This window comes from Pelophylax lessonae (assembly GCF_965119305.1).
Source record: "Pelophylax lessonae genome assembly, chromosome: 4".
Lineage (NCBI taxonomy): Eukaryota > Metazoa > Chordata > Amphibia > Anura > Ranidae > Pelophylax > Pelophylax lessonae.
In genome coordinates this window covers 62,077,555-62,100,943 of record NC_138771.1, presented here as the reverse complement: position 1 = coordinate 62,100,943, position 23,389 = coordinate 62,077,555, and the positions used below count along the sequence as shown (strand labels likewise).

At 45.7% G+C, this 23,389-nt stretch overlaps 1 protein-coding gene across 1 annotated transcript in view; it reads right to left on the bottom strand.

Moving 5' to 3' along the window:
• SERINC4 (serine incorporator 4) overlaps nt 1-23,389 on the bottom strand; it is a 133,132-nt gene that overhangs the window by 8,998 nt on the left and 100,745 nt on the right. The window contains exons 10-12 of the mRNA XM_082254919.1: nt 18,434-18,506; nt 17,480-17,525; nt 3,571-3,724 (exon numbers count right to left, since the gene is read on the bottom strand). Coding sequence (XP_082111045.1) covers nt 3,571-3,724; nt 17,480-17,525; nt 18,434-18,506 — 273 coding nt within the window. The remainder of the gene's footprint in view (nt 1-3,570; nt 3,725-17,479; nt 17,526-18,433; nt 18,507-23,389) is intronic.

Sequence of the window (23,389 nt, the reverse complement as noted above, 5' to 3'; positions counted from 1 at the left end):
TGACAGTTAGGTGTCCGATTTGTCAGCCGCAATATTGCATTCCCGCTATAAGTGGCTGATCGCCGCATTTACTAGTAAAAAAATATATATAAAAATTCCATAAAAATAACCCATAGTTTGTAGACGATATATAACTTTTGCGCAAACCAATCAATATACACTTATTGTGATTTTTTACCAAAAATATGTAGCAGAATACATATTAGCCTAAATAATGAAGAAATTCTATTTTTTTTTAATTTTTTATTGGATATGTTTTATAGCAGAAAGTAAAAAATATTGTTGTTTTTTTTTTTTTTTAAATTGTCGTTTTTTTTTTTTGTTTATAGCGCAAAAAATAAAAACTGCAGAGGTGATCAAATACATCCAAAAGAAAGCTCTATTTGTGGGGAAAAAGGGACAGCAATTTTATTTGGGTACAGAGTCGCACGATCTCGCAATTGTCAGTTAAAGTGCCGTATCGCAAAAAATGGCCTGGTCATGAAAGCGGTTGTACACCGCTGCACTTTTTTTTTTCCTTACCTGCAAAGCAAAGGCATAATGCGCTAGTATGCATTGCATACTAGCAGATTATGTGAAACTTACCTGAAAAACAAAGCCTCCCAGCGATGCAATGTCTTTGCTGGAGTCAGCTTCCATCCTTACCAGTCTTGCTCCTGGGTTCGCAAACTCCAGCTCTGTGACTAACCATAGCCGGGATGACGTCACTCCCGCACATGTGCGCAGGAGCCGCCAGTCACGGCACGGGTGGCCTTTCCTTCAGAGCACATGCGCCAGATGTCACTGGCTGCATGTACAGTATATATCTTCTAAACGGTGCAAGTTTAGGAGATATTTACACTACCTATAGGTAAGCCTTATTATAGACGCATGCAGCGGGGAAGCCGAACCATGGAGCTGAGCCCCCGTGATCGCTCCCCGTGGAGAGAGAATGATGGTCTGCTGTTGTAAACACAGCAGACTGTTGTTCTCTCTGGAATGAATACAGAGCCCCCGTGATCTTTCTATTTAGGATCACAGGTCTCTGTGTTGATTCCACAAGTCCCTCCCCCATACAGTTAGAAAACACCCCCTAGGCTCACACTTAACCCCTTGCTCGCCCCTGGGTTAACCCCTTCCCTGCGAATGTCATTATTACAGTAACAATGCATATTTGTAGCACTGATTTCTGTATTAGTGTCACTGGTCCCCCCAGACATGTGAAAAATGTCAGTAAGGGGGCAATGTCGCAGTTCCACTAAAAATCGCAGATCGCCGCCATTACTAGTAAAAAAAAAAAAAAAAAATGACATAAATCTTCCCCCTAGTTTGTTGACGCGATAACTTTTGTGCAAACCAACCAAAATACATTTATTGGGATTTTTACCAAAAATATGTAGCAGCATACAAATTGGCCTAAAATGATGAAAAATTAAATTTTTACATTTTCTTTATTGGGAATGTTATATAGCAGTTTTTTTTTTTTTCAAAAAATAAAAATCGCAGAGGTGATCAAATACCACCAAAGGAAAGCTCTATTTGTGGGGAAAAAAAAATACATCAATTTTATTTGGGTACAGTGTCGCACGACCGCGCAATTTTCCGTTAAAATAACGCAGCACCGAATCGCAAAAAGTGGCCTGGTCATTAAGGGGGTAAAACCTTCCGGTACAGAAATGGTTAAAGATGTAAGTAGTTAAACGGCGCATGCGTGCGGGGGTCACGGACGCGGCCAGCGCTCTCATTGGATGGGCATACTTCAGTATGCCATCTATTCAGAGCCGTGGCGTACCAATAGGGGGGGCGGGAGGGCGCCCCGGGTGCCAATCACTGGGGAGGGGGGGCCAAGACAGGCTGGTGCCGCAGCCGCGTATGTAGCATGACAGCGAAGGCAGTTTCATTCCGGGACAAAGCAGTGTCCCAGAATGAAACGCACACTGAACTGGTTGCTATCCGCCTGCCGCCTAGCAATCAGTGACATCAGGCACACACAGGCAGAGGCCCCAGCATTCACAGCGGAGGAGGATTTAACTTCCTCCTCCTCCGTGCCAAGAAAGTAGCCCCACCCACCTCCTCCTCGCTGCAGGTAAGTGGATTGTTCATGTTGTTTCGCTCTGGCTCTGCTCTTCTTCCTGCTAAAAATCACTGCCTGTGCCACAGTGTAGGATTGTCTTCTCATGAGCTTTGCATTACTCAACATTCCCCAGGATCTCACCAGAAGGAGATGATATCCTTCTTGATTAGCTACCTCTGGAAGAAACTGGGGGAAAGGTAAGTAAATTGGCTAACTTTTTTTCCCCTACAGGTATTTAGGGGATATTTTTTTTTTTTTGCTGGTTTAACTAGCATTTTATGGAGGGTGAGGTGAAGGATGGCCTTGAATAAGGAGATATTGCCCCTAAGTTGCAAGGTCCTCTTGTTGCCATCATTCATTTTGGTGTCCCTGAGACAACTGCACAGTACAGGAACAAGTAACAAGAAGCAGGCGTTCCATGTGGGAGCTTGCATTAATCTTAGATTTTTGCATAATTCTTAGAAATACATAAATTTCAGATTAAGGTGAAGTAAATTCATTTCTGACTGTAGCACAGTTGCAGGGTTTGGTAGCACCAGTAGTTTACTGAAGCAAAATGGGGAAAAAAGCCTCCAATGGACGCTGACAGGAGACCCGGGCGAGCCGCGGAAGGTGGCGGGGGGTTGACGTCCCCTCCCGCTCTTTGTAATGACAGCCGGGCGGCTTCTCAGCCCCATCGGTTGTCATTACAAGACAGCCGACCGTCGGCTATGGACGCCGGTACCGGGGGTGATGCCTCTAGCTGCAGGCATCACTCCGGTACAAGCATTTTCCCGAAATATCGGCAATATTGGTAACCTCCGGGGCCGATTACGATATATCGGGGAAAGTGCATATCGGCCTCCGATATATCGGCTTTGCCGATAATCGGTCGATCCCTACTATGAATATATATTACATAAGACAGATATTTGACTCTAACTGCTAGTTCTGAGCAACTATCTCAGAAAATATTAAGGACAGAGACAGCCAGGAAATTTTCTGAACGTGTACAGCCATGATAGCCTACAGACTTCCTATAAATACATACAGAGTTGTGCAATAAATATTCTTGAAAATATTACAATTTTTTGTGGGTGTTTTTACATTTTAAAGTCGGGGGGGGGGGGGGGGTGCCAGATATCTGATTCGCCCCGGGTGCCAAATGCTCTGGGTACGCCCCTGATTCAGAGTGCAGTGCGCATGCGCCAGTGACGTCACCGGCCTCTACAAATGTGAATATCTCCTAAGTGGTGCACATTTAGGAAATATTCACTGTTCCTATGGGTAAGCCTTATTATAATCTTACCTGTTGATACAAGTCATAAAGAGGATTTTACTACCACTTTAGGAGACTAAGTTGCTGCCGTTGCTGAACCGTCCCACATGAGAATGTCAATAGGTACAATAAATGAGGTATAAGAGCTCTTGTGGACTCTATGTAAACACACAGTAAATCACGGGGAGTCATTTCTCAGCCGGCCTCTTGAGCAGCACAGCAGGAGGACTAAGCACCTGAGAATGTGCGGAATGCGCACCTGAACCAGTTGGTGAGCGTCATCATCACATAGAGAGAGGCGAGCACAAATACAAAGTGGAAGAAAGAATAACTGTAGATTACACGTTCCCGCTCATCGTGAATCACCGCTTGTCCGCCACTGGCATCCGCATCTTCCTCACAGCTCCGTTCCCCTAAAAGACAGGAAGTAAATTGTGACTGGTGTAAATATGATACATATCAATACATATAAAAACAAACCTGGAATATAACCTTTCACACTGCAGCGTTTTTCAAGCGCTTTGGCGCCAAAAAAATGCGCCTGATAAGCTAAAAAAAAACGAATTCCCATTGAAATCAATGAATGCTTTTACACTGGGGCGGTGCGCTGGCGGGGCAGTGAAAAAAATCCCGCAAGCAGCGTCTTTGGAGCATGTTTGTAACACTAAAAAATGCGCCTCAAAAACGCCCCTCTCCATTGAAATGAATGGGAAGCGCCTCTAAAGCACTCAAAAAGCAATTCAAAAGCGTCTCAATATGGTTCTTGAAGCAGTTTTTGAGTCACGTGTCTATTAGTTCCCCTTTCACGCGATTTTCAGGTGCTTTTACACTATAAAAAGGTGCCAGAAAAGCTCACGAAAAACGAATTCTCATTGAAATCAATTAATGCTTTCACACTGGCGCGGTGCGCTGGCAGGGCACTGAAAAAACTCCTGCAAGCAGCAACTTTGGAGCGCTAAAAAAAAGCACCTGAAAAGCACCCCTCTCCATTGAAATGAATGGTAAGCGCCTGAAAAGCACCTTAAAAGCCCCCCTCTCCATTGAAATGAATGGTAAGCGCCTGAAAAGCACCTGAAAAGCACCCCTCTCCATTGAAATGAATGGTAAACGCCTCAAAAGCACCTGAAAAGCACCCCTCTCCATTGAAATAAATGGTAAGCGCCTGAAAAGCACCTGAAAAACACCCCTCTCCATAGAAATGAATGGTAAACGCCTCAAAAGCACCTGAAAAGCACCCCTCTCCATTGAAATAAATGGTAAGCGCCTGAAAAGCACCTGAAAAACACCCCTCTCCATTGAAATGAATGGTAAGCGCCTCAAAAGCACCTGAAAAGCGATTCAAAAGTGTCTCAAAATAGATCTTTTGAGTCATATGACCTTCGAAAAAAGCACACTGCTAATGCCTTAAAATCGCATGAAAACCGCCCTGACTCTTATGGGCAGTTTTCAACCGCCTCGGTGTGAAAGCAGCCTAAGAGCCCTTTCACACTGAGGCGCTTTTCAAGCACTTTGGCGCTAATAAAAGCACCTGAAAAGCTCACAAAAACCTATTACCATTGAAATCAATGAATGCTTTCACACTGGCGTGGTACACTGGTGGGCGGTGAAAAAAATCCTGCAAGTAGCACAGAAAACGCCTCAAAAACACCCCTCTCCATTGAAATAAATGGGAAGCGCCTCAAAAAGCACCCGAAAAGCGCTTCAAAAGCGCCTCAAGATGGTTCTTGAAGCAGTTTTTGAGTCACGTGTCCTTAAAAAAAAGCGCACTGCAAGTGCCTTAAAAGTGCCCAGAGTTTTATGGGCAAATTTCAAGCGCCTCAGTGTGAAAGGGCTCTAACCAATATGTACCAGTAACATACACAATGCAGAACCAGTAATGATTTGAAATAACAATAATCCAGAAACAATAACATATTTAAAGCATTTGTTACCCCAACACTTCATATTCCTGATATGTGGGTGCTGTACCAGGTACTTGTATGAGAAAGTCTCCTGTTCTCTTTGTATCGCTTCCTTTGTGTGAAATCCCTGGTGTTCCTGCCAGTCCCTCTGCTTTGTTATTAAAAACTGACCACACTAAGCAGGAGAGCACACCATGGTCAGTTCTCTTGGTATGCTGGGAACTCCGTGTGCTCTCCTCCAATGATCAGACTCTTCCTGACACACCCTTCCTGCACAGCCTTTCACTTGAAGGCTTAGTATGCTGCTGATTCCCCTCCCACCAGCTCTTAGGCTGCATTCACATGTCAGCATATTGATCGCGGGCAGAATCGCCGCGATTCCGGAGCGATCCGGAAATCATTGCAAATCGCGGGACGCCTGTGCGTTGCCCGTGATTTGCAATAGCACCCCAAACGCTGAGCGATGTTGCCGCGATTTCCGCCTGCTGAATCGCGGTAACATTGCGCAAAAAAAATTGCGGGTCGCATTACGCCCAAAAAAGTACAAGAGCTTCTTTGGAGCGTAATGCATCCCGCGATTTTTTTTGCGCGATGTCCCGCATCGCATCTGAATCGCACACTGGTTCACACTGACATCTGCAAACCGCTGGGGGTGTCAATGTAAAGTTAATGACACCCCCAGATCGTTCCGCAGATGGCAGTGCAAACTGTGAAATGGTGCAGGAATCAGATTGCATGGGTGTGAACAGCAATGCCACCAAATAAAAGGCTCCTGCAGCATTTTGGAGGGAATGCGATTATAGCCATACAGTTTGTATGGCTGAAATTGCATCGCACAGACATCGCGTGTGATCTGCACAGCAATGCAGTGTAAATCACATGCAATCTCTGTCATCGCACAAGTGTGAACCCAGACTAACAAATCACTTTAACTATTTTATCCACTAAAAGATATGTGATTCTGTTCAGCCAGTCTTAAGATTTGGAAACATCCGTCACACTGCATGACCAGAAAAGTGACAAGGCTGTTTCCTAGTTGCTGCTGACAGCATCCACCTCCATCTCTAGCCTGCTTGTTCACCTCTGTACAATGAACAGGCCAATGATATAGGAAGCTGCACACTCGGAAATTGTGAAATAACAATTCTGGTTATTCAGTGTGTAAATTACATGACTGGCTGATTGGAATCACAAATAATTTGGTAGGTAAAATATTTACCATATATGTATTTCAACTGTGCATTTACCTATTCTTCTTTAACCACTTCATTCAGCTTACCCCCTTAATGACCAGGCCATTTTTTGCGATTTGGCACTGCGTTAATTTAACCAAAAACTGCGTGGTTGTGCGATGCTGCACCCAAATACAATTGATGTTCTTTTTTTCCCACAAATAGAGCTTTCTTTTGGTGGTATTTGATCACTTCTGCGGTTTTTAGATTTTGCGCTATAAACAAAAAAAGAGCGATAATTTTGACGCCATATTTTTTACTTTCTGCTATAAAACATTCCCAATAAAAAAATTGAAAAAATCTATTTTTTTTTTTAATCAGTTTAGGCCAATCTGTATTCTGCTACATATTTTTGGTAAAAAAAAATCCAAAAAGCTTATTTTAATTGGTTTGCGCCAAAGTTATAGCATTTACAAACTACGGGATAGATTTTTGGAATTTTTATTTATTTTTCAGTTTTTATTAGTAATGGCGGCGATCAGCATATTTTAGCGGGACTGCAACATTGCGGCGCACAGATCGGACCCCTAACTGACATTTTTGACACTTTTTGGGGACCAGTGACACTAATACAGTAATCAGTGCTAAATATTATGCACTGTTACTGTATAAATGACACTGGCAGGGAAGGGGTTAACACTGGGGGTGATCAAAGGGATTCATGTATGCCTAAATGTGATTACAGTAATCCCCCGCTCCATCGCGGTTCAGTTTTTGCGGTCCACGGTAATTCGCGTTTTTTTTTGCAATGTTATTTTACTATATAAATCATTAAAAATGAAATATTTTTGTGTTTTCCATAGCTCTTGCTATGTCTCTCAGTATCTTTTATGTGTTTAAATGAGTTTCTATTGTTTTAAAAGTGTGTTTAAAGACCTTAAAATGCTTTTACACGTACAGTGACAGTAAAATAAACATGCCTACAATGCATTTTAATAGGGTTTTTCTATTTCGCGGAATTTCACTTTTCGCGGCTGGGTCCGGAACGTAACCCCCGCAATGGAGGGGGGTTTACTGTACTAACTGTGGGGGGGGTGGGCTCTGTGACAGGCACAGAGAGATCGGGGTTGTAGCTTAGCTGAAACTCCTGATCTCTCCCTGCCTGTGTGACAGAAGTCTCCCCTGCTTTGTTTACATAAGCAGGCGGGTCTTCTGTCAGTTTCTAAGGCGATCACGGGAGGCTGCGGCAATCGCCGCCGCTCCTCCCGCGGCCTGCCTCCAGCTGTGTCTAAACACAGCGGGAGCACGGCTCTGCCGGCGCGCGCGCCACCGAGACCTCGTGCATAAAATCACGTAGATCTATCATGCACATGGCTAGTGGCCATCAGGATAACTCAAGATTTAAGGAGAACGACTATTCCTTTGGTGACTCATTCAGTTCGTATTAGGGATTTGTATTCGGAATTCACATTTGGAAATTGTTTTATGTCTTTTTCGAATTTTCTTCAAATTTACTGATTTTTTTTCCGATTCGAAACGTTTGAATCGATTCATTTTGAATCGGTCGAATCAAAAACTTTAGATTTTTTTTTTTCGATTCAAATGTGCCAAAGTTAAAAAACCACAGAAAAATCTTTATCCGTCGATTAGAATGTCTCTTTAAATCAACTTTTGGCTTAACAATAACAGCATTATTTCGAAATGGAACTCTAATAACACACACAGTCTTTGATTTCAGAAATATGTTTACAGTTAGATTTCGACTGGAGTTCGACGAAAAATTGGTTTGAATTTCAAATAAAATTTCATAAACTCGTATGAAAAGTCAGTAAAATTAGTTTATACTGTAATTCGGGTATTCGGATCTATCCAAATCTCTGAATAACGAGAAAATGCGTCCAAATATTTATTCGGAATGAAACGAACCGCACATGTCTAATGGCCACTACAGCCAGTAAACAAAAGCCATACAGCCTCTATGTATTACACAATCCTCCATTGACTGACACTGAAAGAAACCTTCTTTGTCTCATATTCTCATGCCTCCCCTTGTGCATGGCCTAGGGGAACATTTTATTTGCCAGCTCATCTCCATATGCATTTTTTCTTTATGATAGATGTGTTGGTGACAGTTACTGAGATACTTACTGGTACTCCCTGTCTCTACAAATAAGAAAAAAAAAGGCTGGGAACACATAATTATGGTACACAGTGGTGAGTAATAGAAACCCACAAATCACATCATTACAGCTGTCTGGCACATCACCCTGAGCACATTATCTGGTGGAGATACTTGTAGACAGATGTACATTCAGGGCTCCTTCCTATAACAGCCACAATAACTTTGCCACCCTGAAAGATATACTTTTCAACATTCAGTTTTTCTCAGCATGAAGTCATAAAACATGGCATTGGGTCCAATAGAATTTGATTTCCCAAGATATGGCTTGCCTCCCAGTAAGTATGTTATCCAAAGAGATAAACCAATCCACTAGTGTCATTTCTCAACCATCTTCCCAGCATATTTGGAATTTTAGAGTGTTCTCAGTGACTGTTATTGTATTTATCTTCCATCATTTTATTAATAATAAGCACAAATAGAAGTTGGCACCAGATGTGGGGTACTTGACTGGTGACCAATGGGAAATTGCACTGTATGTGGTTCATTCCAGCTTCTTAAATGTGTCCGAGAGGCTATCCCAATCAGGGGCCTAACTACAGGGGTTGCAGGGGTTGCAATTGCAACCGGGCCTCATGCTCCAGGGGGCCTGTGTGGCTCCCCTGTACACCTGGATAGGAGGGGCGGCGGGGGTAGCATGTAGAGAAATCACTGTCCTCCTTTTTCCTCCTGTAGCTGCAGGAGGAAAATGGAGGAGATTGGTTCCTCTGTATGCTGTCTCCGCCACTACTTCTCCTATCCAGTTCACTTGTGTTCTGCAGTCTCTGGGCCTGTGTGCTCCCCTGCCCCCCCCTACTGTGCTGCCCCCCCCCCACTGTGCTCCCTTCCCTCTCCTGCCGGCTGCTGTAGGGGATGTGACACAATAGAGAACCAGGAAGTGGTCTGTAAATATGTAATTTACCAGCTCCTTCCTTTTCTGAATGGCCAGAGTCATAGTCAGTGACATTGTAAAAAAATAAAATAAAATGCTAAAAAATAATACATTTAAAATACCAAAAAAAAAAAACGAATTACACCAGTGGGTGAACTTCCAGGATCGCAAAGGTCACACTTGAGACCGGCCCTGGCATTCCACCACTGTGGGGAGGCCCCAAGATGGCAGGAAGGGGACCCACTGCAGAACTTGTGAAAGGGTCCCACTATGGGACCATAATAAAGGACCCCGCAACAAGAGTAAAGGGCCCCAGGATCAGTGGGAAGAGCCCCAGACTTGAAGGGAAGGGCCCCGGCCAGGGGTCCGGGGGGCCCTTCATGGTTTCTTGCACCGGGGCCCTGAAGGTTCTAGTTATGCCTCTGATCACAATTATATATATTTCTAAATGTGCACTAAATTCCCCTCAAATTGCATAAAATGAGTCTCCTACTGGAACCTATCTGTCCGACATGTAGTAGGGATCATGGAGACTTGCTACCCTTATTCAAGTATTTCAGACTATTCTCACCTCTGATCCTAAACAGTATATACTGGGTATAATAGATGAGGTAGCTTTGGATGCGTTTATTAGAGAGGCATTATCTAACGCACTGTTTCAATGTTAATGCTTCACTGTAAGAGTACCACCCCTCCCTCACTCCAGCAGTGTATGGGTCATCTGGAGACTACACTGGAGACTATCTGGAGATATCTGTAGACTATCTGGAGACTACACTGGTATGAGCGTGTCCCGCCATTTTGAAAAAAAAATAAACTAAAGAGGGTTTTTTGGGACTTTGAATGAGACGTATAGCACCATACGCCTCCATCCCTAAATCTATATATAAGGAAGAAGAGGGTTGGGATTTTAAATGAGGCATGTATCACATGGCTAACAAACTAGTCAATGTTAAAAAACGTATGTTTATTTTCTTGGAACAATAAATAGCAGAACAGTATCGCAGTGGGTACGTACATAGGATTGTAAACATCTCAATGACATATTGTAGACCATATATACATCTAAAAAACAGCATAGCACATTACATATTATGATGAAAAAACTGCCCTCCATATCATGAAATCACCTCAAAAGCAGAATGATGTACTGTAAGCTGAATAAAAAAAAAGGACATGTAGAACCGTGTGTCAAAACATGGTGCATCTGTATAGGCCCTACGTGTTTCGTGGACGCGCTCCACTTCTTCAGGTGTGGATGCATTAATATTCTACAAAGATACATGGAGATTCCAATATCGTCTAATGATGTACCCAAATGTTGGAGAAAAAATATGAGTAGGGGGAACAAAGTTGCCCATCCCTTTGAATACTCACATATCAGCTGTGTGTGGAGAATGTGAAGCTGGAGGCAAGGGCTGCTTGTAATGTCTGTCCCAGGAACTGTGGTAACAGGGACTCATAGGTGTCCGTTTATGAAACTGAGATGAGCAGTGATCCTTCTGATCGCAGCTCATCTCCGATCATTATTGGTTTATGAAACAGAGATGATCAGGGGAGAACATGTTCTTCACTTATCATCTCTGCATACTGAGAATCTGTCATTGACTGACACAGAAATGGCCAGATTATGAAGCTGCGATCTCCGCACTTCACTGGCAATTTTCCCGTACTGTAATCTCGCTTTGTCTCACGAGATTACAGGCGGCCCATTCACTTCTACACAGATCTCAGCCGTTCTCTGAGGAAACACTTCTCCTCTGTTCCCCCTGTGAGAACCCTGCTTTCTAAACAGGGCGCCAGAGGTGATAATTTTCCTCGGAGAACTACCGAGAATTGAAATGAGAAAAAATATCAGTTTCATAAACGGACACCTTTGTGTGTATTGTATTTGTTCAATGATGTGTGATCTGAGCTTGTTGGGCTGGTGTTTGTCTGTTGCCCGGGTGCTGCAATGTGCTTTGGGCGCCCCTCTCCTTCCCCTCCCATCTGCACTGGCTGGACTCGGGGGCTTGGGCGGGTGTGTCCCCCTACGCATCGGCTCCACGCCTCTACTCTGTGCATGTGACCTCCGAGGGGGAGTCGCAGTGCCGGTGCGTATTCGTTGCCATCTTGTCTGACACTAGGGGAGCTGCGTCTGAACCTCCGGGGGCGGAGGTAGCCGCTCCAGGGAGGACGCTTCTCCTCCTTCGTCATGCCAGCGTGACACTGGGAGGGACTCTTTGGACAGGCTGTGAGCATATAACACCCTCATTCAGGATTAGCAAGTTCCTTTGGTAACACACCCTATGTGCATGTCGTCGTGCACTTGGACTTCGGCACTTTGCAGTACCAGAAGATAATCACTCTGTGCATCCTTAGTTCACTAACTTTTCTGCTTTTCAGCACACGTCTTCACTTTCCTTTTCTTTGATGTCATATAGGGAACCCCTATATCACACAATATATTTTTCCTCACACTACCGTCACGCTTTTTTGGTCAAACTTGCTTTTCCACATTGGTTCTATATCCTTCACTCTATTTGGTTATGGGTCCCCGTCACGTTTATCAGCAGACCATTTTTATTTATTCATTGTTATATACAATTTATTTAAATTCACAAAATTGGAGCCCATACCTACTATCACTTGGATACTTTTCTTTAGGGAGATCATTTAGGTGCTCCGGGCTCTTTATGAGTCCCTGTTACCACAGCTCAGGAGACAGACATTACAAGCAGCCCTAGCCTCCAGCTTCACATGCTCTACACACAGCTGATATGTGAATATTCAAAGGGATGGGCAACTTTGTTCCTGTCAGGGTGCCATGAAACCAGACTACACAAAGATGCAAGTAAAATAAAGCGGTTTATTAATGCAACAATAATAAATGCACAGCAAGACAGAGGAGCAAAATCAAGAACAGCCAGGGTCAAGTTCGAAAGCGGGTAGTCATCAAGCCGAGATCAAGTGCAGGAGCGGGTAGTCATCCAAGCCGGGAACGAATCCAGGAGCGGGTAGTCACCCAAGCCAGGATCGAGTCCAGAAGCAGGAAGTGATCCAAGCCGGGGTCGAGTCCAGAAGCAAGTAGTCTGCCGAAGCTGGGTCGTCAACCAATGCGGGGTCGTCTGCCGATGCAGAATCAAGAGCCAGGAAAGTCGACAGCCAAGCCAAGTCATGCACACAGAAAACACAGGGAACAGAGGACTTCTAGCAGTGATGCACCTTGGAGCACAAACGCAAGGGGAAGGTCTGAAAGCCATCAGGTGATATATATAGTCAGGTGTACAACATCATCACTGAGCGATGCCCAGGCAGCAGACAAACGATGATGCAAACAGGGTTTATAAGAGACAGCAGTCTGCACGTGTCCAAGGTGGCTGCCAACAGGAAGCTAAGGTAAGACCTTGACAGTTCCCCCTACTCATATTTTTTGTCCAACGTTTGGGTATATCATTAGACTATATTGGTATTGGTATCTCCATGTTTCTTAGTAGAATATTAATGCATCCACCCCTGAAGAAGTGGGGCGAGTCCACGAAACGCATAGGGCCTATAAGATGCACCATGTTTTGACAGACAGTTCTACATGCCCTATTTTTTATTAAGCTCACAGTACATCATTCTGCTTTTAAAGTGATTTCATGATATGGAGGACAGTTTTTTTCATCATACTATGCAATTTGTTATGCTGTTATTTATATGTATATATGGTTTGCAATATGTCATTGACATGTTTACAATCCTATGTATGTACCCACTGCGATAATGTTCTGCTATTTATTGTTCCAAGAAAATAAACATACGTTTTTTAACATTGACTAGTTTGTTAGCAATGTGACACATGCCTCATTTAAAGTCCCAACCCTCCTCTTCCTTATATAGCCATTTTGAAAAAAGTAGGGGGGCTGGCTGGATATATCTGGCCTAGCTTCAGTGGACCTAGTCATGATTAGACTACTAGAGAGAGGAGGGAAGGGATCCCCGGTACCGCACATCCACACAAGTAGTACGATGATATGAAAGACAACCTCAGCCTGGGCACCCACCAGATCACGCCCCCAATGCATTTTACCCCGCCCCCTGGAGCTCAGTCATGTTAGTGGACCCCATGATCCCAATGACTAAGCTCCGGGGGCGGAGCAAAATGTATTGGGGGGAGGGCTGGCGGGAGCCCAGGCTGCGGTTTTCTTTCCTACCATCATACTACTTGTGTGGATGTGCGGCACCAGGGATCAATCCCTTCCTCCTCTCTCTAGTGGTCACTAGAGCTGGGACAAGCTCCACTCCCTCGCCGGCACTCCTGCAGCAGCGGATGCATCCACCATCTACATTGCTCCCCGAACCAGCACACAGGCCTGAGCGGCACACTAAACCTCCAGGGTTCATGAATAGACTACTAGGCTGATCTTTAGGCCCCGTTCACATACGAGCGACGCTACTTCCAGGGGCGACCTCCGAGGTCGCGGCGCGAGCAGCACGCCGCGACCTCGGAGCGGCCGCCACAGACTTCATAACATTGAATATATCTAATACACTACTGACCCCCCTCCCCGCTATCTAATACACTGCAGACCCTCCTCCCCGCTATCTAATACACTACTGACCCCCCTCCCCGCTATCTAATACACTACTGACCCCCCTCCCCGCTATCTAATACACTACTGACCCCCCTCCCCGCTATCTAATACACTGCAGACCCTCCTCCCCGATATCTAATACACTGCAGACCCTCCTCCCTACTATCTAACACACTGCAGACCCCCCTCCCCGCTATCTAATACACTGATGACCTCCCCTACCCGCTATCTAATACACTGCTGACCCCCCTCCTCGCTATCTAATACACTGCAGTGCTGACCCCCCACCCGCTATCTAATACACTGCTGACCCCCCTCCCCGCTATCTAATACACTGCTGACCCCCCTCCTCGCTATCTAATACACTGCAGTGCTGACCCCCCTCCCCGCTATCTAATACACTGCTGACCTCCCCTCCTCGCTATCTAATACACTGCTGACCTCCCCTCCCCGATATCTAATACACTGCTGACCCCCCTTCCCCCCACTATCTAATACACTGCTGACCCCCCTCCCCACTATCTAATACACTGCTGCCCCCCCTCCCCGCTATCTAATACACTGCAGTGCTGACCCCCCCTACCCGCTATCTAATACACTGCTGACCCCCCTCCCCGCTATCTTATACACTGCTGGCCCCCCTCCCTGCTATCTAATACACTGCTGACCCCCCCTTAATACAATGCTGTCCCCCCCGGCCCCCTCCCCCTAATACGATGCTGTTCCTATCCCCAGCCCCTCCCCCTGATACAATGCTTTCCCCCCTCCCCCTAATACAATTCTGATCCCCCCTCCCCCTAATACAATGCTGTTCCCCCCTCCCCCTAATACAATGCTGTTCCCCCCCCTGACCCCCCCCCTAATAGGGGGAAGGGGGGATTAGCATTGTATTAGGGGTGTGGAGGAGGGGATCAGCATTGTGTTAGGGGGAGCGGAGGAGGGGGATCAGCATTGTATTAGGGGGAGCAGAGGAGGGGATCAGCATTGTATTAGGGGGAGCGGAGAAGGGGATCAACATTGTAATAGGGGGAGCGATGAAGGGGATCAGCATTGTATTAGGGGTAGCGGAGGAGGGGATCAGCATTGTATTAGGGGGAGCGGAGAAGGGGATCAGTAATACAATGCTGATTCCCTTCTCCGCTCCCCCTAATACAATGCTGATCCCCTCCTCCAACTCTTACCTGTACAATACAATGCTGCCGGTCTGTACCCGCGATTTCAAGGGGGAAGAAAAAACTCTTTGCGGCCACATCTCAAATCGGCCCCAGGGCCGCCGGCCTACCGGGAGATTTCCCGGTATCCCGGTAGGCCAGTCCGGCCCTGCTATCATGTCACTATGGTCCAAAATCTCTGAGGAATGTTTCCAACAACTTGTTGAATCTATGCCATTAAGAATTATGGGAGTTTTGAAGGCAAAAGAGGGTCCAACCCAGTACTAGCAAGGTGTACGTAATAAAGTGGCTGGTGAGTGTATGTGCCCAGGTCAAATTTCATGAATGGGGTTTACATCCACTTTAAAGCAGAACTACACTGCATCTGAGCACCACAAACCAAAAATGCTTTTTTTTTTTTCATTTCTAATATTCAAAGCAAACTCCCCCATTCATCAATGTCTCCATGCTTTATTTTGCTGAGAAATCACTTTGAGAAACACCCCCTTAGCATTTCTGGCCATGGCCATCTTGAGTAAGGGCAGATGATTTATGTAGTATTAACTTACTAAAATCAATCTTCCCTTAGCTCTACCATGCAGGCAGGGGGGTAGGCTTAGCTGAGAAAACCCCTCCCTCTCTCCTGAAGACTCCTGGGATGCATGACATCATTTGCCTAGGCATAAGAACCAGGAAGTAACTAAAAAAATGTAAAAAAAAAAGTTTAAAACAAGTAAATATAATATACTTTCCTATCCATTTACTAATGCTAGCAGCATAAGGATTTAAAATAGTCAATGTTGATTGAAAGATTGAAGTTCCACTTTAAAGCGTAACTCCACTTTTGTTGAGAAAAAAACATTCCCCTCTAAGTGATCTCTGTACATTGCAGGGATTTTAACAAACTTTGTTGCAGATTCCTACCTTTTGATATTCTAAAGAAATCATTGTTTGTTCGTCTGTGCCCCTGTGCTGTGTGCGTCTAATGGGAGTGGTTTCATGATTATCTATCAGCTGTGGCAGTTGCAGAGCTCTAATGAGGAAATCTGCTGGGCCTGCATCTCTTTAGACGTGTTCCTATTGGGAGTATCTCAACAAAAATTACATTTAATGCACGGGATGCCAGAAATCTGACTTGTATCTTAAGCAGACTTCTGGGAAAATTGGTGAGCCAATCACACAAGCAGGAAATGATGTTTCTGGGGTGTGGTCAGTACACATTCTGTGTACAGAAGAGCTCCAGGTAGCCATATTGCATTGCAATTTCAGAAAATTACAACAGCTGCAGATTGAAAATGAAAGGTACCGTATATACTCAAGTATAAGCCGAGCTTTTCAGCACATTTTTTGTGTGCTGAAAACATCCCCCTCAGCTTATACTCGAGTCATAAAAAATATCCCTGGCCAGCCTGACGTGCTCCTGATGCGCCTTAGATTAAAAAATGGCACCGCCCGGCGGCAACATGTCACCGCGCATGGTGTCCTACGTATACGAGCTTTCCCGAGTGGCGGCGCATGCGCGCTGACGTGTTGGCGCTGGGCGGCGCCATTTTTAAATCTAACGCGCCTCAGGAACAGGTAAGTGAGACTCCTCCACAGCCGCACTACCTGCCATTATGTGGGGCTGCGGGCATACTACAAGAGATGCAGTGCTGCGGGCATGGTACCCCTGTACCATGCCCGCAGCACTGCATCTCCTGCAGTATGCCCACAGCCCTGCATTCTCCTGTACCATGCCCGCATCACTGCATTCTCCTGTACCATGCCTACAGCTCTGCATTCTCCTGTACCATGCCTATAGCTCTGCATTCTCCTGTACCATGCACACAGCCCTGCATTCTCCTTTACCATGCCCGCATCATTGCATTCTCCTGTACCATGCCTGCAGCCCCTGTTTTGGGTCTCCTGGTGGTCCAGTTGGGTCCAGTAGCTGCTGCATTTCCCACCCTAGGCTTATACTCAAGTCAATCATTTTTCCCAATTTTTTTGTGGTAAAATTAGGGGCCTCAGCTTATATTCGGGTCGGCTTATACTCGAGTATATATGGTATTTCTTAATAACATTCAATTACAATATAATTTGTGTCGCAATAGTATGCGCTATATTGTTTTTTCTTTATTTGATATTTTTTTACCCTACGAAAGTGGAGGTACCCTTTAAGGACTGATCCAATCACTCATGTATACTGTCCGGAACTTTTCTCATAGGGTTCAATGAACTCTACCTACAGTGTCAGCACAGATTCTGGTCAACATGAGGTGGGCTGAACTCAACCCATGAAAAGGTTAATATGTTTGAGCCTCAAAGACATAAAAACACTTCAAAGATTCCTCACCTATTTCTTCGTCTTCTTCAGGACAACAGAAGCAGCAGGACGCTTTCTACATATAAAACATATAAGAAACAAATGTTATAGATGCCTAGAGTAAGAATAATCTACAATTTAACCTTCAACATTGCAGTCTGCCGGTATATCCCATCTCATATCTGACTCCAGATCACTGCACTGGGGATTATTGATCTCTTTTTGCTCAATTTACTGCAGTTATTCTCTTATTTAATATGCTGATCTGAACTAGCAATGAACCTCCTAATACAAAACAATGAAAAACTCCCCAAAAATTGGATTTTTAAGGCAATCAAAACAGTGAATAAAAATATATAATTTTTATTGGAAAAAGTTAGAAACAGAGCACAATGAAAATTTGCAATAAAAAACACATAATGTACATTTCATATAGGGAATACATAATTGTTTAAATACCCAAGTGGCAAAAAAATGGCATTCCCGGGCATGGCTGATAACCAGCTTAGATGGAAATAAAGCATGGAAACAAACAGGATTTGTTCCCATGCATTATTTCCATCTAAGCTGGTTATCAGCCATGCCCGGGAATGCCATTTCTTTGCCACTTGAGTATTTAAACAATTATGTATTCCCTATATGAAATGTACATTATGTGCTTTTTTTTATTGCAAATTTTCATTGTGATCTGCTTTTAACTTTTTCCAATAAATTTATATATATTTTTATTCACGGTTTTGATTGCCTTAAAAATCCAATTTTTAAAGGAGTTTGCCATTTTTTTTTAATACTGCAGGGATGATGACAATCACACCCCCAGCCACCTAGTCACTATCCTACTATATGGACCTCTTAATATCCCCTGTACTGAGTACATGTAATGCTTACCCATCAAGAAGGAAATGCAAGCAAAATGACTTCTGTAAGCAAACACAGATTATGTCAAATAAATGTATCGTTACCCATTGCAAATATTATACTAACCTGAAACTCGTAGGTATAGACTTTAATCATCCACATTGGACCAAACATTTCTGCAAGGTATGAGGCTTCATTGCTGCAAAAAGAAAAGCAAAAAAAAAAGGTTATACTTATTATTTAATGCATCAGACATTCAAATAACATGTAGATCACAGGTGTCAAACACAAGGCTTGCAAGCCGAATGCAGACCCCCCCAGGCCATTTCAAGTGGCCCTCGCACCCCCCCCCCGGGTCTCTGCCCCCACCTTGTCTCTGTAGGTGGCAGCAGAGAGGACAGAACTCCTTTGCCAGATCCTGCACTCCTCTGTGCAGCTGCAGAAAGGCTCGCCCGGGTCTCCCGTCCCACCTGGAGACCCCAGCAACCATCCTGCACGGCCGCCGAAGAGAAGACCCAATCAAAGCCGCATTCGGCTCTGATCGGGTCTCCATGTAAAAACCCGGAAGTGATGTCATGACACCACTTCCGGGTACTCGGCACCAAATTCAAAAAATTACAGCATTCAAAACAACTAAACTTGGCGCTTTGAATGCTTTTAAGTGCAGGGGAGTGGTTTGGGGTCTTTTAGACCCCCAGATCCCTCCACGACCTTTGAAAAAATAAAAACATTTTTAATGTACAAAAATATCGGACAATATCGGCCGATACCGATATGCGACAACCAAAATATCGGTATCAGCAATAAAAAAACTGATATTTGTCGATCACTAATGCAAACCACTTCTAAGTAGCATCCAAGTTGCACTACATAATCGCACTGAAAGTCAGATCAAAATTGGATTGCAGAAATGTGAACCTAGTCTTAGATAAGTAAAGTAGACTAAAGCCTAGTAGCCTTGGCAGGGCTCTGTAGCTTACGCATGTATTTGCAAATGTGTGCAAACTAAACCCCTGTTTTCTTAACGCATGCTGTCTGACAGGAGAATTTGGTTGGTTGCAGGCTGGTCAGTAAGTTCAGCTGGGAATGTCTTTGGTTTTGTTTTGCAGGCATTGCCCATCCATGTGCTCCTTGCTGCAAAGGCCAGTTATAGGTGGGGGCAGTAGCCATTTGTCTGTAAAGCCTCGTACAAACTTTTTTTGTTCACCCCAGCGTGTTAAAAGTAAAAAACCTGACAGCTCAGAGGGAGCTGCTGTACTAACTATCAGACGTTAGTACAGCGATCTCCCCTGCAATGCTATTGTGTTCTGACAGGGGGAGAGCCCCCCGCCAGAACACTCAAGTCAGCGCTCTCACTGTGGAATCATGTGGCCTGGGGTGGGGAATGCTGCAAGAAGATTGGGCTGGGAGGAAGAATTCGGGGAACAGCAGGGGGTAAGAATTGCTTTAGGCGGGGAAATTTGCAGGTGTGTGCTAGGAATGGTAATTTGTGTTGGGAGGGGGGTGGGGAGGAGGATGTTTGCTAGGATGGGGGATTTGGGGATTTGTGCTAGAAGAGGTCATATGGTGGGGGGGGGGGTATTTGTGCTAGAAGGGAATTTTGTTTTGGGGGGGTTGTGCTAGTTGGGATTATTGGGAGGTATTTGTGCTAGGAGGGGGAAATTAGGGGGGGGGGTTGTGCTAGGAGGCAGGACTGGGGGGGGATTTGTGCTTAGAGGGGAAATTTGAGGGGTAGAGGATTTGCGCTATGAGGGGAGAGTTTTTTTTTTTGTTTTTTGGGGGGGGGGGGGGTTTGTGCTAGGAGGGGGGACTGGGGGGATTTGTGCTCAGAGGGGAAATTTGAGGGGTAGAGGATTTGTGCTAAGAGGGGAGAGTTTTTTTTTTGGGGGGGGGTTGTGCTGGGGGAATTTGGGGAGAGAGAGGATTTGAACTGGGAGGGGGAATGGAAGATTCCTGCTGGCTGGGGGTTTTGCACTGGAAGGAGGCGGAATTTATACTTAGGGGGTATGCAGGCAGATTAGTGCTCAATTTTTTATGGGGAGGGGTTGAATTTTCGCTGACACATAATGCTCATACATCTAGGGGGGGAGGGGGCGCAGATTGGCATGGTCGCCCTGGGCTCCAAATGACCTTGTTCCGGTACTGCTTGAGAATCATACTGTATGTCCACATATCACATGGGAGGGGGGGGGGGCAGTATTGGAGCAAATCCTGCAAGTAGATTGAAACAGAGTTCATTTCATCAATCTGAGGTTATGCATAGAATGCAAATGATAAATGCGCAATACTTTTGACAATATATTGTATATCAACTGTTTTGCCCAGTTGGCCCAACTTCATAACATAAGATCTCCATAAACATAAGGATCATGTCCAAATATTATCTGAAAAACCCTCTCAGGTTTGTCTATGGTATCAAATGGAATCTGAAGGTCCAAACCAAAATTCAAAGCCTCTGGGCGAAACGCGTCAGACCCGTCCCTTCTGGCTGGGACTACAATGGTTACATTATATGTATACTTTGTATAATGTATTGTGAGATTTATTCTCTTTTAACAATATTTTCTTTTTTATCTCTTTAATAAACTTATACACTTTTTTGAACATGTTTTTTGTCATTTGAACTTGTGCTCACCTATCAGGAGCCCTCCTCAACAATCCGTTTCCTTTTATTTAGAGGAACCAGTGTTTTGTACCCTTGGGGGTCTGAACCTAGCTCCTCTTATATAATAATTTTATTCATTGCTTATTAGGATTGGAGGTCTCCTGAACTAATTGACATATCCAACAATCTACTTTTTCTGCCATAAACAAAATTCAATGACTTTGACTCCAATGTGTAAAGACTACAAAATGACCGGACAACTATTAGGCCCCATGCACACGGGACGTTTTTAACGCCGCTGTAAGCAGCGTCAGGCGTTTTCTTTTTGCAGCCTAAAAACGCCCCTCCATGTTATTCTATGGCCTCATGCACACTCAGACGTTTTTGAGCTGTAAGTGGCTTAGACGTTTTTAGGCTGCAACAAGAACCCACCACCTGCGCGTTCTGAGGACCAGCGTTACAGCGTTAAAAACGCCTGACGCTGCTAAAAGCTGAATAACTTTGCTATAACGTTGCTTAACGTGCGTTAAGCCACGTTATACGTTTTTTTTTCTTCCATTCAAAATCAATGGTTCCCTATGGGATCCTATTGATTTGAATGGAGGTCGCACCGCAACACCGCAAGTCGGATCCGACTTGCGGGGTGACTTGCGCTGTGGGAATCTTGAGGGGGAACGCCACGCCAAAATGGGAAAAAAACGGCGTGGGGTCCCCCCCAGGGTTCCAAACCAGGCCCTTCGGGTCTGTTATGGAATTTGAGGGTAGCCCCATGCCGAAAAAACGGCATGGGGTCCCCCCCAAAATCCATACCAGACCCTTAACCGAGCATGCAGCCCGGCAGGCCAGGAAAGGGGAGGGGACGAGCGAGCGGCCCCACCCCCCCTGGACCACACCAGGCCACATGCCCTCAACATGGGGGGGTGTTGGTGCTTTGGGGCAGGGGGAGCTCTGCACCCCCCACCTCAAAGCACCTTGCCCCCATGTTGATGAGGACAAGGGCCTCATCCCCACAACCCTGGCCGGTGGTTGTGGGGGTCTGCAGGCAGGGGGCTCATCAGAATCTGGAAGCCCCCTTTAACAAGGGGGCACCCCAGATCCCGGACCCCCTCCCTATGTGAATGGGTATGGGGTACACTGTACCCCTACCCATTCACCCCATAAAAGGCAGTGTATGGAAATAACGACAGGAGACGTTTTGGAAAGTTTATTAAAAATCTTCATCCGACTCTTCTTGTCTTCTTCTCTCCGGGGTCTTCTGCTCTTTTGCTGTCCGCCCTTCTTGTCTTCTCCTCTCCGGGGTCTTCTCCGGGGTCTTCTGCTCTTTTGCTGTCCGCCCTTCTTGTCTTCTCCTCTCCGGGGTCTTCTGCTCTTTTGCTGTCCCCCTCTTCTTGTGTTCTTGTCTCCGGGGTCTTCTGCTGTCCCCTCTTCTGCTGTCCTCTCTTCTTTTCTTCTCCTCTCCGGTCTTCTGCTCTTTTGCTGTCGGCTGTCGGCTGTCGGCTGTCGGCTGTCGGCTGTCTTCTTCCTCCGGTCCTCCTCCGATGACGTCTCAGCTGATTATGCCTATCTCCGGTCTCTTCAGCTTATTATATAGCCATTAGGGGCGTGGCCCCGATGACGTCATCTGGAGGCCCCGCCCCCTCATGTCACATATGACGTCATCTGTGACATGAGGGGGCGGGGTCTCCAGATGACGTCATCGGGGCCACGCCCCTAATGGCTATATAATAAGCTGAAGAGACCGGAGATAGGCATAATCAGCGGAGACGTCGTCGGAGGAGGACCGGAGGAAGAAGACAGCCGACAGCTGACAGCAAAAGAGCAGAAGACCGGAGAGGAGAAGAAAAGAAGAGAGGACAGCAGAAGAGGGGACAGCAGAAGACCCCGGAGACAAGAACACAAGAAGAGGGGGACAGCAAAAGAGCAGAAGACCCCGGAGAGGAGAAGACAAGAAGGGCGGACAGCAAAAGAGCAGAAGACCCCGGAGAAGACCCCGGAGAGGAGAAGACAAGAAGGGCGGACAGCAAAAGAGCAGAAGACCCCGGAGAGGAGAAGACAAGAAGAGTCGGATGAAGATTTTTAATAAACTTTCCAAAACGTCTCCTGTCGTTATTTCCATACACTGCCTTTTATGGGGTGAATGGGTAGGGGTACAGTGTACCCCATACCCATTCACATAGGGAGGGGGTCCGGGATCTGGGGTGCCCCCTTGTTAAAGGGGGCTTCCAGATTCCGATGAGCCCCCTGCCCGCAGACCCCCACAACCACCGGCCAGGGTTGTGGGGATGAGGCCCTTGTCCTCATCAACATGGGGGCAAGGTGCTTTGAGGTGGGGGGTGCAGAGCTCCCCCTGCCCCAAAGCACCAACACCCCCCCATGTTGAGGGCATGTGGCCTGGTGTGGTCCAGGGGGGGTGGGGCCGCTCGCTCGTCCCCTCCCCTTTCCTGGCCTGCCGGGCTGCATGCTCGGATAAGGGTTTG